The sequence below is a fragment of the Ursus americanus genome, chromosome 11 (assembly GCF_024610735.1).
Source record: "Ursus americanus isolate L20-20 chromosome 11, mUrsAme1.1.p, whole genome shotgun sequence".
Classification (NCBI taxonomy): domain Eukaryota; kingdom Metazoa; phylum Chordata; class Mammalia; order Carnivora; family Ursidae; genus Ursus; species Ursus americanus.
In genome coordinates this window covers 28,157,939-28,172,019 of record NC_142137.1, presented here as the reverse complement: position 1 = coordinate 28,172,019, position 14,081 = coordinate 28,157,939, and the positions used below count along the sequence as shown (strand labels likewise).

Here is a 14,081-nt window from a genome sequence, read left to right as displayed (position 1 = left end):
CAGAAATTCTCACCACAATGATTAATTTGACTTCCCTTTAGTTAAAAAAAAAAAAAGAAATAAAACCTCATTCTTTTGGTTAAAATATACTTTATTAATCATTCAAGCAATACATATTTGTGTGCCTGTCGTACACCCAGGTAGGCGCTATGAATCCACTGGGGGAAGCCTGCATGAAGTCTTTTGAGAGTGTGTAGTTGATAGCAATTGCCTTCAGAGTTTACCATACAGGGTTTCCAAATCCCTCTGCGGGGGTGGGGGGGGGAGGCATGGGGGCGGGGAAGGCATGGGGGGGCAAGTTTCTTTTCCATCATGGTTTCAGAGAGGCAACACAGTGGATGAAGGGCTGAGTAAAAATTTCCTTTGGACTAGATCAGGGCTTTTCAACCTTGGCTCTATTGACATTTTGGGTCTGATAATTCTCTCTGTTATGGGAGCTGTCCTATGCATTCTAAGATATTTAGCTGCATCCATGGACTCTTACTTACTTGATACGGGTAGCAGTTCTTCAGATGTGATAATCAAAAATGTCTCCAGACATTTTACCAAATGTCCCCTGGGGGTGGGAGGGGCAAATAATTTACCTTGACTTTCACTGAATTTAGTAGAAAACAAACAAAAGCAACCAAATAATTGAATAAGAAAGAAAATACAAATTTTGCCAGATTACTATGACTTTCCCCTTATTCTCTAGATTAGAAATGAATGGAAAGATACTGACAAGACCGTCCATTTCCTACAACAGAAATGACTAGTATATAGACCCTATATACTCTATAGTATTCTCTATAGTAGAAGATTCTCTATAGTAAAGGAGCAAAAGTAATAGATCTGGAGTAAGAAGGCTTGGCTTCATTTCTTTGGGCTTCAGTTTTCTGATCTAGAAAATGGAGGTGTAGTGGGAAAGCAGTAGAGAGAGTTGTAAATACATCTTTTAATTTTTTAATTCAATAAATGTATAGTGGCTATACATGGAGCTCATATATAAAAGATAAAAAGACAGGGTCCTTTCTTTCAAGGAGAGTATAGTCTATTACAGTGACAAACTAATAAACAATTGCAATAATCTAAGAGTTATAATAGAGGCATGTAAAAAAAAAAAAGGGGAAGCCTAGAAAGAACACCTAAATTTGTTTGGGGAAATCAGGGAGACCTTTACAAGTTTTAACTAAAACTTGAAAGATGAGTAAAAATTTTGGCAGGAGACAAGAACAAGGAAGATATTCCAGTTAGAAAGGCAAAGGCAGAGAAATCTGATGCTTTTTCAAAAAAAAAAAAAAAGTATATTTAAGGAACTATAAGTACTCCAGTGGTGTTAAAGAGTATATGAAAAGGTAAAATGACTATTACATTGTAGGATAATTTAAAATTTACATGATAGACCACCCTTGCTGTAGTGTAGAAAGTAAGTCTGGAGTGGAATGAGCCAAGAGGCCAATCAAGTGACTACTGCAATAGTCCACCTAAAGGTAGTGAAAGCCTACAGAAGGTCAATTATGTGGGCAGGAATGGGGAATATTCAGAGAGAGAATGGGCAAGACCTGAAGTCAGAATGTTGGAGGGATTATATAGCTAAAACTTACTGAGCACTTTTTGTATGTGTGCAATAGTTCATTTAATCCACATAATAAGCCTAATAGGGATGGAAAACAGTCCAATTTGCTAAAAATTAATTTGCTAAAGAATCCAGTAGTTGAGTTTACCAAATAAACTTACAGAAATTTTTTTTATAGAAAATTCACCTTAAATTTATTTAACAAACGTATTCTTTGTAAAATTACTTTTTAGTGACTTGGCTTTTGGTAAAATGACTTACAACCTAAGATAATATACAATTATTCTCATTTTGTTGAGAAAATTGAGGTTCAGCATTAGCAAAGGCAAGGCCAGGTCTACGGAGCTAGAGCTTTTAATCTCTACATAGCTAATAACAGTATAGGGATAAAACAAATGATCCAGAATATCTTGTTCAGCTCTAATGTGTTATGATGAAAGAAACTTGCCCCCCCCATGCCTTCCCCCTCCCCCCCCCCCCCCCGAGGGATTTGGAAACCCTGTATGGCAAACTCTGAAGGCAATTGCTATCAACTACACACTCTCAAAAGACTTCATGCAGGTTTCCCCCAATGGATTCAAAACTTAAATCAAGTACCAAAATCTTATATTAAGAGTACCATAGCTTTTTATGGGAACTTCCTTAATTTTTCTTGACAGCTTTTTAAATTTTTCTCCCTTCAGCCAATTGATGAAGATAACGACAGTGAGATAGTTCTCTTTACTTTTCTGTAGTTTTTTTCTTAATTACCAGAGATTGCCATCTATCTGGAGTCAACTATCATTTATATCCATGTGATACATAAAACCCACTGATCACTTTTAAACTTTCATCCCAAATATTTGTTTCATCACCAATGCAGATAGTATTATTTTTCTGACAATGGGGAAAAAGTCACCATAATTCTGTTCTCTCAGGTATGAGACTTCTGAAATCTTTTAAATTCAACTCTGTACTTTTCACTGCCCGCGTATCACTAGCAAAAACTGCACATGACTGTTCTTGGATCTGTAATGACCATGGTTCCCACCCACAGACAGTGGAGTGCACTCCAGGAGTTCAGTAGAGAGTAGTAACACTTCTTGGGGGGCATTTTTGTCAGAGTATTTAACATCCCAGGGGCCAGGGATGTTAAATATCCTGTACAATGTAGAATTGTTTCACCTAACACATCGGGAGAAGCCCCTTGAGAAACACTGAGCTCAGGGTCAACTTCATGAGCATGCAAACCGTGCAGTTCTACAGGGCCCAGTGCTTGGTCGAGTGTTCTGCAGTCACCATTTTGAAAATCTTCGTACTTTTATGTTTGAATGTCTGTTTTATACATGAAGTCCGGTGGTACGATGGATCATACATTCAAGCAGAGGAGGCCATGTGTGCATCTTTTCTTCCTTGCCACCCTGTTTGCATTTGGTCTTCATGGTGTGTCATAAACACAGGATTCTGATGGATCTATAAGGGATCTATCAGGGAGTTGCAGTGATGACAAGGCAAGCATATTACATCTATAGCTGATTTAGTGGATTGTTCTGAAAAGCTAAGCTCTCCATTCAAACCAGAACTTGCTTCAGATGCAAAAAAAAAAAAAAAGACAATGGCATCCTTAAAAATACAAGTGACAAAAGAACCCTATCATATCTTTTCTTATTAGTGTGTGTTACTTCCCCATATTACCATTTACACTGAAAATGATGACAGAGAAGGAAAGGGAAAGGTAAGGCAACCCACGGTTTCCTTTCCTTTTGGTCCTTCCACACTCAAATTGGTAGGATGTGTGCATATCAAGAAGGGAAATACAAACAGTTGAGTTGGTTCTGTGCAGCATTTACACTGTTCTGATGAACACAAAATGCATATGCATGTATAAACTAGGAAATATGAATTGTGTAATTTTGGTGACTCTACGTATGACTTAAATGCTTTTATATTTGCGTTTATAAACGGCATTGCACAAAATAAAGATGAATGATAAAGTTCATTCTAATAATTTAAGATTCTAATTTTTCTTAGAATGACATTAACAAGCAAATAAAAAACATCATTACAAGTCAAAGGAGAGATGACAGAAAAAGCTTTATATTTTAGTAAGTATAATGGCACTCTTTTCTTTTTGAACAAGGGAACCCGCATTTTTCATTTTGCTCTGGGCTCAGCAAATTATGTAGCTGGCCTTGACTGAGCTAGCTTAAGCAGAAAGGGATTAAAGGACAGTGTTTAGTTCACAGTTCTCTGAGAGAACGAGGCTTGGATAATACCATTGCTAGAAACAACATCCAGGAAAAACCAAACCAGAAAGAACACTCATCCCACATCACAGGGCTATTCTAGTGGAAACTCATCCCAACACCACTTGCCAGTCAGCACCTATGACTCCAAAAATAGATGAAAGAGCTCTTCCCCAGCTACCCAGAGGAACCAAATATCTCCATCATGGTGTTTGCCAGAAAATCCATCTCCCTGAGTGTAGCTGAGGCATCATGTTGCTCACCTTCACACATATGTCTTGAATGGGTGCATCTGGTTGCTGGAAACCAGGTCACATGTACTGATATGCTGAAGCCAGCTGCTGATCGTTAGCATCTTTTCCAACTAACTCCACATTCAGTGAAGTCATTTTGGTAGCTTGGGAAGATTGACCAATAGTACAAAAAGAGTTTTTCCCTCAGCCATTAGTAAACATTTACCAGCACACCATTATCTAGCTGTAAGTAGCACTCTAGCTGCAAGGGAGTCTAGAAACTGTAGTTTTAAATTTTCTAGCTCCTAAAGGGCAGGAAAGCAAGCCAGAAGGGGATTGGATGAGTGTTGGGTAAGCCATCTTAAAATACCTGCTGAAAGATTATGGTAGCCTTTGCTTTCTGTTCTAAATTATAAATTGCTAATAGGCAAATACTAACAGACATTCAACAGTGTTGGTACAGAAGGTTTGGCAGGCTATTACCAAAAGCATAACATGATGAGTATAGGTCAGTGGACTAGAAGAGATAAAATGTTAACTGAGATGACTAAAATACATTTTTATGATGCTGGACTATAAACTCTGTAAGAGCAGGGACCATGTTTGTTTTGTCTCACTATATCTCAAATCACCAGGCAAAGAGAAGCCACTCAACAGTAACAACAACAACAAAAGAAATACTTAAGGATATGGACTTCAATTTTGGCATTTCTCTTATTCTGTGTAGATTAGACAATTCCAAATGATTTTATTTACTCCTTTTAGATGATTTAAACCTCTGGATGTCAACAGTTATAATGATACTTTCACATATCTTATCTCATTTGAGCCTGAGAACTTAAAACAGGAATTACTATCCATTTCATTGATGAGGAAACAAACTCCATAAAGTGATCTTTCCAAGCTCACTTAGCTAGTAAATGACGGTTTAAAATTTTCATTTCCTGACTCAAAATTCCAGAACTCTTTCTTACTTACACATTTGATAGGAAGTATTGCCAGGTTTTCAATTCGAGCATCAGCTTAAACTCAATTACATGCAATGGACAAAATATCCTAATTTCATGCTGCAACTGCCTTTTCTTAGTCAATGATGTTGATTGAAGAGGTAGGGGAAGGAAACCCTTTTCTAGAAATACCTAATCCATGAATTTGATGCTTTTACCTTTTTCTAATTAGGAATAATACAATTTAAATATTACAGATGTACTTGGATTATAATATAGTAGAGACTCTCAATTTTATACAACTTTACAATCATCAGAGGTGGGTGAGGTTGCTCATACAGATTTCCAGGCCTCATCCCTAAAGATGTGACTTAGTAAGAGCCAAAATATTAAATTTTAAAACTCCAGTGCCATCGAATATTATGAGAGTCACTGGTGTCATGCATGTGACATTCAGGTTGTATAAAAATATTTATTTTACGAGAAAATGCATTTTAGCACAGTAATGCTATTTTTAAATCACTTCCATAGCCTTCTAAAACTTAAATCAATTTAAGAGATTTGCCTCTTAAAAATATTAGGTAATTTCCTGTATATTAGAAATCTTGCTACCTATGTTTATTATAATCATGCTCTGAGGTTGAAAACTGCAGGCTAATTTACTGTGGTAATCAGCCTCAAATCCCTTGGAGCATAAATTCTTATTAGCATTATATGTTACGGAATTTATAGACAGCTTCTTGCCAGTGATCTGTCCCTTTGAGCCTTTTGATTTTCCTATTTGAAGAACCACAACGGCTCCAAATGAGGATCTCTCACACCACTTAAAATACATGGCAACCTGCGAACCATTAAAATACACCTGTATCATACATAAGTGTGAATGATCTCTAATTAGGGTAGGTTGAAAATGACTGTCAAAAGTCTTTTTATTCAGTGCCATACTTCGAACTTGAAACCATGGTTTCTGCCTTTTACTGCTTACATCTTTTCGTTGGGAAGAAACCCTTCTGGTTTTAAGTAAAACTCTCGTTCCACAGAGGAGGAAACTGAGGTCCGAAGAAACCAAATTATTTGTCCAAGGTCACACCCAATATTAGTGACCAAATCAGACAAAAACCCCTCGGTTCCAATATGATGGCCAACCCAGCTGCTTTTGTTACTACCTTTTTTTTTTTTTCGATTTCACAACTGCACCCCTATCTTCTCCCCCACTTTTTTGGATAAAGTTGTTTTAATAGTCCTTCCCCACCTCCTTTTTGCTTTTATGCCTTTGGGTAGTAAAACCACGCACAACCTGTTAATGAATAACGCTGGGTCTCCACATCTAACGCGGTGACTTTCACGGGCGTTTTTCCTTAGCCGAACATTTCTCTGAAAGGCTCTTAATCCTGGATTCTGCCGGGGGAGGGAGAAGGGGAGGGGGAAGGGGAAAGAGGTCACCCAGTGCGGACAAGTCCTTACATGTACACGCGCGCGTCCGGGACGCAGCCTGCGGGGCCAAAGAGGAAACCAAGGAAGGATCTATTAGGGCGGGAGGGAAGGAAAAGGGCGGGAGAAAAACATCGTGGTGGGAAATCCCTGAGCACCAGATCTGCCAACCCTTGGCAAAGCTAAGCAGAGCCGAGCATGAATAAACCCCTTTAGGTGGCCAGGCGCAGACACTGCAGCACAGCTGAAAAGGAGGGGGCGCGGCGGCTCGAGCCGCACGATCGGGAGGGAGCGCCCGGGCGGCCCTTTTATAGGCCGGAGCCCGCGCTCGCGCGCCCCCGCCCCTCGCACCGCCCCCGGGCCACGCGCGGAGCCTCGGCGTTACCTGAGAAGGGCCGGCTACGTCCGCGCCCGGCCCCGCCCGTTCCACCGCCCGCCCTCCCGCGAGGCCGCGGCAGCACGAGATCTGCGCCTCGCCTCCCTCCTCCCGCGGGCGGGTTTTCTTACCTTGTAAAAAGCCGTCTCCGCGGCTGCCCCCGCCTTCTCTGCTGGATGTGAAATGGCGGTCGGCTAGGCGAGCACCGCAGCTCCAGCCAGTCCCGCCTAGCCGCCAAAACGACCCCGAACACTGGCGGCCCCCTCCCGCAAGCCCCTCCGAGCCCATCCATGACATCGGCGCTCCGCCGCCCCCCCTCCGCTGCCCCCACCCAGGTGGCCGTGCCCACCGGCCGAGTCATCGATTCCCCGCGCCAGGCGCGGGCCCAGCTTTCCACCAGCCTCCTCCCTCGCTGCGATCCCGGGCGCGGGGGAGAAAACACCTTCTTGGCCCCCGCCCGGGTGCCCGCCCCGCTCCCTCCCTTTCCCGCCGCGTCCCCTCCCCCAATTACTCACCACCCTCCCTTCGCCACACACACAACCCCCTTCTCCCCTCCCCCAGTGGTTGCGTCCGTGACATCATCATCATGGCAACAAGAGCTGCAGCCTGGGACCGAGGAGCCCGTGTGATTCCCGGCGGCGGCGGCGGCAGTGGCGGCAGCACCAGCACCGACGAAAGCGCCAGGGCTTCTCTCCTGTTGCCCCTCGCCGGGTGCTCCTGAAGAGGCGGCGGCAGCAGTGCCAACACCGCCCCGCCCGCCGCCGCTGCTCACGGTTTCTGTGTGTGTGTGAGGGGAGGGGGCCGAGCTGAAGAGGGGAGGGGGCGCCGCCGCTGCTGTGGGGCCGTCGCTGCGGAAGAAGCCGCCGCCGCCGCCGCCGCCGCCGCCGCTGCTGCTGCTGCCAGATCGCTCGTGAAGAGGAGGCGGTGGCGGCGGCGGCGAACATGTTTTCAGTGAGGATAGTGACTGCCGACTACTACATGGCCAGCCCGCTGCAGGGGCTGGATATCTGCCAATCCCCCCTCACCCAGGCCCCTGTCAAGAAGGTGCCGGTGGTGCGAGTCTTCGGAGCGACCCCGGCAGGTAAGCGGGCGCGGGGCGCGGGCGGGAGCCGGCGGGGCGCCCGGGCTGCCCTCCCCGCCGCGCACACGCGCGCACGCCGCCGGCCCTCGGTGTATTGCTGCCGCCTCTTCCTTCCCCTCCGCCCTCCTCGCCTTTTCCCCGGTGCGTGACAAGAGGCGCAAAAATGTGGGTCTGCGCGAGTGCTGCGCCCCCTCCTCCCCAGGCCTGGAGGCGGCGGGCGCCGAGTGTTTACAGTACGTGCGGAGGTCGGGAGCCGTATCCGGACTCCCTGTCTCGGTCCAGGGGGAAGCGAGCGCCCGCGAACAGCGCTCTGGCCCAGGAGGGGCAAGGTGGCCGCGCCATGTCCTCGGTGAACGGGTTCGCAGGGCCCCGCTCTGAGGTCGGTCGCTGGTGGGACTGCGGACACCCCCCTGCGTCTCCCAAGTGTCCTTTCTGGAAATGGCTTTACGAGGAGTGAGGAAGTGTCAGCTCTCTGTATTCTGTCTCTCCTCCTCGCGTTCTCTTGCCAGCGCTCTCCTCTGCCCCTTCCGGAGATGCCGCGGGCTGAAGAGTGGCGCCTGGGGCCAAATAACCTTTCTCATTGAAGTGACCATGTGGTCTGTGAGTGCTGGTCGTGACTCCTTAGAGTTTAAGCCTCAGGGTCTGGGGACAGGGCAGCATCCTCAGGTGCATTGCTTTAAGGGAAACGTGGATCCATGGAAGTAGGAAATGCGTGTTTGTTGCCCAACGTAAAACATCCCACTGAATAGCGTGAATTTCTTAAGAACCACAGGTAAACTCAGCAACACATTTAGAAATGCCCCTATGCTGAGTTGTGGTATTGCGTTTTAAAAACACGTATCTTTAAAATAAAAAGTGTTTTGATGAACGAGTAGGGTGGGGAGACAGCGGTGACAGAAGCTACATTCTCAAAGCTCTCGGGGATTTATAATAATATAAATAGGTAGTGGCCAGATTTACAAGGTTTTAAATTGTTTTGGTTTTCTACATGCTTTGAACTGCCTACATGAAATCGTGGAGCTGCCTCCTAGAAAGGGATACTCTTACCGCTAGCTATGTATTGCCCTATGGGATTTTAGATAGCATTTCCCACTTGATGCTCCTTGCCCTAATCACTGTTCATCTTATTACTGCTGTTTCTGTGGACTACCAAGATAATAACACTTTCTCAAACATAAGCGCTTATTTTCAAGCAATTATCTTTTAATGTGAATTCTCTTTGTTAAAAATTTCAGTGTTGTTAGTGAGATTTGATACAGCATTCCTTTTTAAAATGAAAATGATTTTGATGATAAGGACCTGGTAAGGTGGTGAATTTGAGTGCTGTTAATTTGGTGAAAGTAACACCTGAAACTTTGGGGGCTGGAAAATAGAGGCAATAAAGTTCTGAAGGATAGATTTTCTGCCCCTTATAATGTATTGGTGCTGTCTTTGTTTCTAATTGGAATTTCAGTGTAATATACTGTTTGTTCTCACCTTAAGTATAGAGAAAGAATAAGAGAGTGACGTTGATATAGCTCTGTTCAGCCAGATTTCCGAATTATAAAGTGACATGGTAATAGGATATACTGTGGCATTTCTGTGTATTAAAGTTTGTATGGTTTGGATTACTTTTCTACACATAGTTCCCCTCCCCCCCACACAGGTCGTTAAATATGTATCCCTGAATGATTTTTAAGGTGTGTTATAGAAAGTTTTGTTTGTGGAATAGGTGAATTTCACTGTGAGCTAGCAGTAATTCTATAATGTGAGAAAATATTCTTTAAAAGATAAAGATGAAGTACTTTTGTGTTTTTCAATATAAAAAGACATGGGGACTATTTATTCTATGATAAAGATTTATTTTTTCCCTTCTGGACATCTTACAATAGACTACCGCCCCCCCCCAAGAAAACATACTTGAAATGTATAATGTAAATGAATATGGAAGACTTTTTTGTACCTACGATGAAGCATGTAAAACTAGATACAAAGAAACTGAAACTTAAGGAGTATCAAATTGAGTTTACCATAAATATAGTTCTCAGTTTCACACATAAAAACTTCTGTGTTTCTTCAACAGGTGAAAAAATTTGAAGTCACTGGCATACATTGAGTTTATAGCCTTCATAAATCAAGCCAGCATTTTTAACATGTTAGAAACTCTCAGTAAAATTAGTATTAATTAAAGGTTAACAAAAACTATTCCAGTTCACCCATTAAAATAATACTTGAAAATAATAAGAAGATAGGTCAATCTTAGTAAAAATCTGAATGATAGCATTTTTAATGAATAGTTTTATCGTTTGGAAGTGCAAACTATGTTTATATATTTACTAATTAGTGAAACAAATTAATGAAAAATAGTAACATGATAAATCCGTTACAATGAGTACCACAAATCTAAGCCTTTCATATATAGTAGTTAATTTTGGAAGTCCTTAATTCTGTATCTTAATTTGGAGAAGAGCTGTTTTTAAACTGAGTTTGCTTTATAAATGAGTCCTGAAAAATAGCAGCAGAAGAAATTGTCTCCCAAATAAAGAGGGCATTTCATATTTGTATTATACATTCTGAACTGATTGGTTTCTTATATTTTTACTAGTTCAGTTTTCTAGTCATAAAAGGTGTTTTTCTGCTTTAGAAAACAGTCCGGTTGACATCTGATTGTCCTGTGTTTTGAGGGCATATCTTGAATCATGTAAGAAATAAATTGTCTTAGGTTTGAAAGCTCTTGTATCTTGAGTTGGTGAAATTTGTAAAGGTATATAAAGAAAGTGGCATATTCAGATTTGAATGGTAAATCCTGACTGATTTAATCCCTTGCTGAGGATATTGATTCCTGAGAGAATCACTTAAATTTTCTTCATGTGAGTGATGGAATTATTTTTTAAAAACCAAACAACCTCTTCTGCTTTTCTTCACTCATTTAAAAATGTCTTAAACATTGTTTTGATATAACAATGTGTATTGAGCAGGGTAACAATGTTTCGGTGACTTGTTTTAATGGAGAGAAGCAAGGTTATAAATAACTAAAGCACAGGTCTGTGTTTTTTCACTTAGATTTGAATACAGGTGTGACTGCTCTGGGAATTGACTTCAAATAAAATCCTAAGGCTTCATTGTGAAGACCTGACTCCAGTGGATCTGGGAAGCTGTTCGGTTTCGACATCCCAACTCTGGCTTAGTTGCTTGATGTAACTCACTTCATGTTGAGTTTAGAAAACTCTCAGTTTCCTCAGCACCAGGTTAAACAGAATTATCCTCTCAAAAAGCTTCCTTGCTGAGATGCAGAGTAGGAGTAAATAGAAGAGTGTGAGTGAGATGTTCACGCAGCAAGTAATTAAACAAAGTAGGCCAAACAGACTATAGAGGGAGCTGCTTGTCTTTAAGATTACTGTAAGGAACTCTGCCACTTCCCCCTCTAGTCTTCCTCCAGGTAGTAAAAATTTTAGTAGATTGTTGTAGATGCTAACTGTTAAACATGAAATCAAGTTTTTCAACATAAGGAATTGATCATTCTGAAATGCTATATAAATTTATGTAGTTGCTTAATAACCTCACTTTTTTTTGTAAATTGGATTAACTAAGTTTGAGACGAAGACAGTTTTGAAAACCATACCATTGATCAACAATTCAAATTACAACTAATTTCTCTAATAAAACCCTTGTTTGTTCATAGTTTTTGTTTTGTTTTGTTTTTTGCTAAGCCATTTAAAAATATTTTAAGATCACATAATACCTATTTGATATAATTACTAGAGAGGTTTTTCAGGAGCACTACTGAGATTTAGTGATTTACCACAAACAGAATTAGTCACTTTAGTAGGCATTTGGAGCTCTGAATAGCAAATTTTGTTAGCTATCTGTATTATATTTGATTTAAAATCACAATTAGTAAATCTGAAGTTGAAGCAGGGCCCTCTTAAATTTGGGCACGGTAGAATCTGGTAATAGCGATTGGTTTCATTCAGTGAACACTTAATGAGAACCTACTATCCGTATTGAGCTATTTTTGGTGTCGTTATGAACAACTTTTACCCTCTAGACTCTCACAATATAGTAGAGATGACATGTAAACATAAGTCAAACATAGTTTGATTGGAGTATGACAGAAATGTGTATAAGAAAGCAAGGACTCAAAGGAGGACATGTCAGTGACCAACTAGCAGGCAGAAAGGAGTCAGGGAAGGCTTCATGAAGGAAGTATGGATTAAGTCATTTTTAAGGAATTTCAAAATTCTGATAGAGGAACAGATAAATGGTAATTCACAAATTGAAAACTGCTCTCGGCAGGGCAGCTTGGCAATACATATCATAATCCTTGAAATGTTTTTTGACCCAGTAATTCTAGTTGTAGGGATTTTAATCTATGAATGTAAATCTTTTGGCAAAATCTGATTATCTTTTGAATCCATCTACTTCTTTTCATTATCCATCACCACCCCAGTCTAAACTACTAGCATTTTTGGATGCATTTACAGTAGCCTCCTAATCTTGGCCTACCCCAGTCCACTCTGTTCCCTTCTAATCTGTTTTCTACACTGTAATCAGAGGGATCTTTTCAAAATGCAAACCTGATTATATCACCCTACTACTTGATATGCTTCAGTAGCTTTCCATTGCATTTAGGATAAGGACAAAGCTACATGTCTTATGTGGTGGCGTCTACATGTCTTATAAGGTCTTGCATAGTCTGGCCCCTACCTTTCTATCCAGTCATGGCTTGAGCCATGTTCTTCTTGCCTTGCTCTTTGTGTTCCAGCCATATTGGCCTTATTTCAGTACCTATTCTTGCCATGCTCCCTTCCACAATGAGGCCTTTGTAACTGCTGTTCCCTCTGCCTAGAATGTTTTTCCTTTTCCTTCACCTAAACTCTGATTTATCTTTCCTCAGGGAAGCCTTCCCTATCATAGACTCTCAAAACTCCACAAACTCTCCTTCATAACACTTGCTATAATTGTAATTTTATATATGTTGGAGATTAATGTCTGTTTTTCCCAGTAACCTCCATAAATGCTGGTAATGTGTTCATTTTTGCTCACCACTATACAGTCAATACTTACCACAGTGCTTGAAAATCAAGCATTTTTGCAGGAATTAATCAGTAGATGATAGTCATAAACAGGGCACAACCTCAAATATTCAGCAGTTGGAAAATGGTTACATAAACTGGGCATATTCATATAGTAGAACTTATGTCATTAAAATAACATTTTAGAATATAAAATAATATAGGACAATGCTCAGTGTATTAATTGAAAAAATGAGTTTGCAAATATTTATTAAAATGCAGAAAAACAAAAATGTAAAGGTTGGTTATCTCTGAGAGGTGTGGTTTTTTTTTTTTTTTTAAGATTTTCTTCTGGAGAGAATGTATTGATTTTATAATTTGGGAAAAAACTGTATAAAATTAAGGAAAAACTGGCTTTCTAGGTATGGTTCAGAAATAAAGCAAAAGAGACTTGAAGTTCATACTGGGCTCCAAAATAAGTATCCACCCAAATGCATGATTGGTGATATGATAGTTTGCACTTGATTATATAAATTCAATTTAGGAACTGCAGAATGATTCTTACATTAAAACAAGCCAGTGATTTCTGGCTTTTTAAAAATTATACCCATTCATATGTAAACTGATTTTAATTTTAAAATATTCTGAAAAGTAGTACAGTTTTGGCACATAGCAATAATGAAACAGTGGAGGCCAGAAACTGACTTAAATATAAAGAAGAACTTACTGTGAAAACGGATGCTACCTTTACCTATTAGTATGGAAGAAATTTATTTAATAAACAGTGCTGAGATAGCCAGTTAATCATCTGGAAAAATAAAAAGTTGGTTTCCAGATGAATCAGAAGATTTAATGTGAAAACAAAACAACATAGGATAATTATTTTTAATATAATTTAGGAATGGTAAAGACGTTTCAATGTATGAAACAGAACTGGAGCCAGGTTGCTGATCTTTACAACATAAAATATAAATTCTGTATAGAGAAAAACATAAAGTTGAAAGACTAGTAAAGCTTATTTGTACACTTTTCACAAAGGGCTAATGCCCTCCTAATATACAAAGAGCTCCTAGAAAATAATCTAGTAGACAAAATGAGCAAAGAGAATTCATATGAAAAGGTGTGTAATTTTATTTGTAAAGGAGATGTAAATCAAAGCTACAACATACTATTTATCACCTATCAAATTAGGAACAATTGATTACATAGTATAACTTGGGGGGAATGAGAGGAAAGGGA

The 14,081-nt window shown here is 40.6% G+C and overlaps 1 protein-coding gene and 1 pseudogene across 5 annotated transcripts in view; one reads left to right on the top strand and one right to left on the bottom strand.

The window, feature by feature from the left end:
• The window catches only part of LOC148109258 (uncharacterized), an 89,748-nt pseudogene extending 82,037 nt beyond the window's left edge, over positions 1-7,711 (bottom strand). Inside the window, exon 1 of the transcript XR_015726082.1 lies at positions 6,899-7,711. The product of XR_015726082.1 is annotated as an uncharacterized LOC148109258 (transcript). The remainder of the gene's footprint in view (positions 1-6,898) is intronic.
• The window catches only part of REV3L (REV3 like, DNA directed polymerase zeta catalytic subunit), a 169,158-nt gene continuing 162,786 nt past the window's right edge, over positions 7,710-14,081 (top strand). For 3 of the 4 annotated variants that reach the window (XR_015726081.1, XM_045798487.2, XM_045798486.2), the window contains exon 1: positions 7,710-7,848. Coding sequence is in view for 2 of the 4 variants with exons in the window: in XM_045798487.2 (XP_045654443.2) it covers positions 7,710-7,848 (139 nt within the window). In the remaining 2 variants the exon portion in view is untranslated. The remainder of the gene's footprint in view (positions 7,849-14,081) is intronic. The other variant, XM_087865396.1, reaches the window with a different exon arrangement.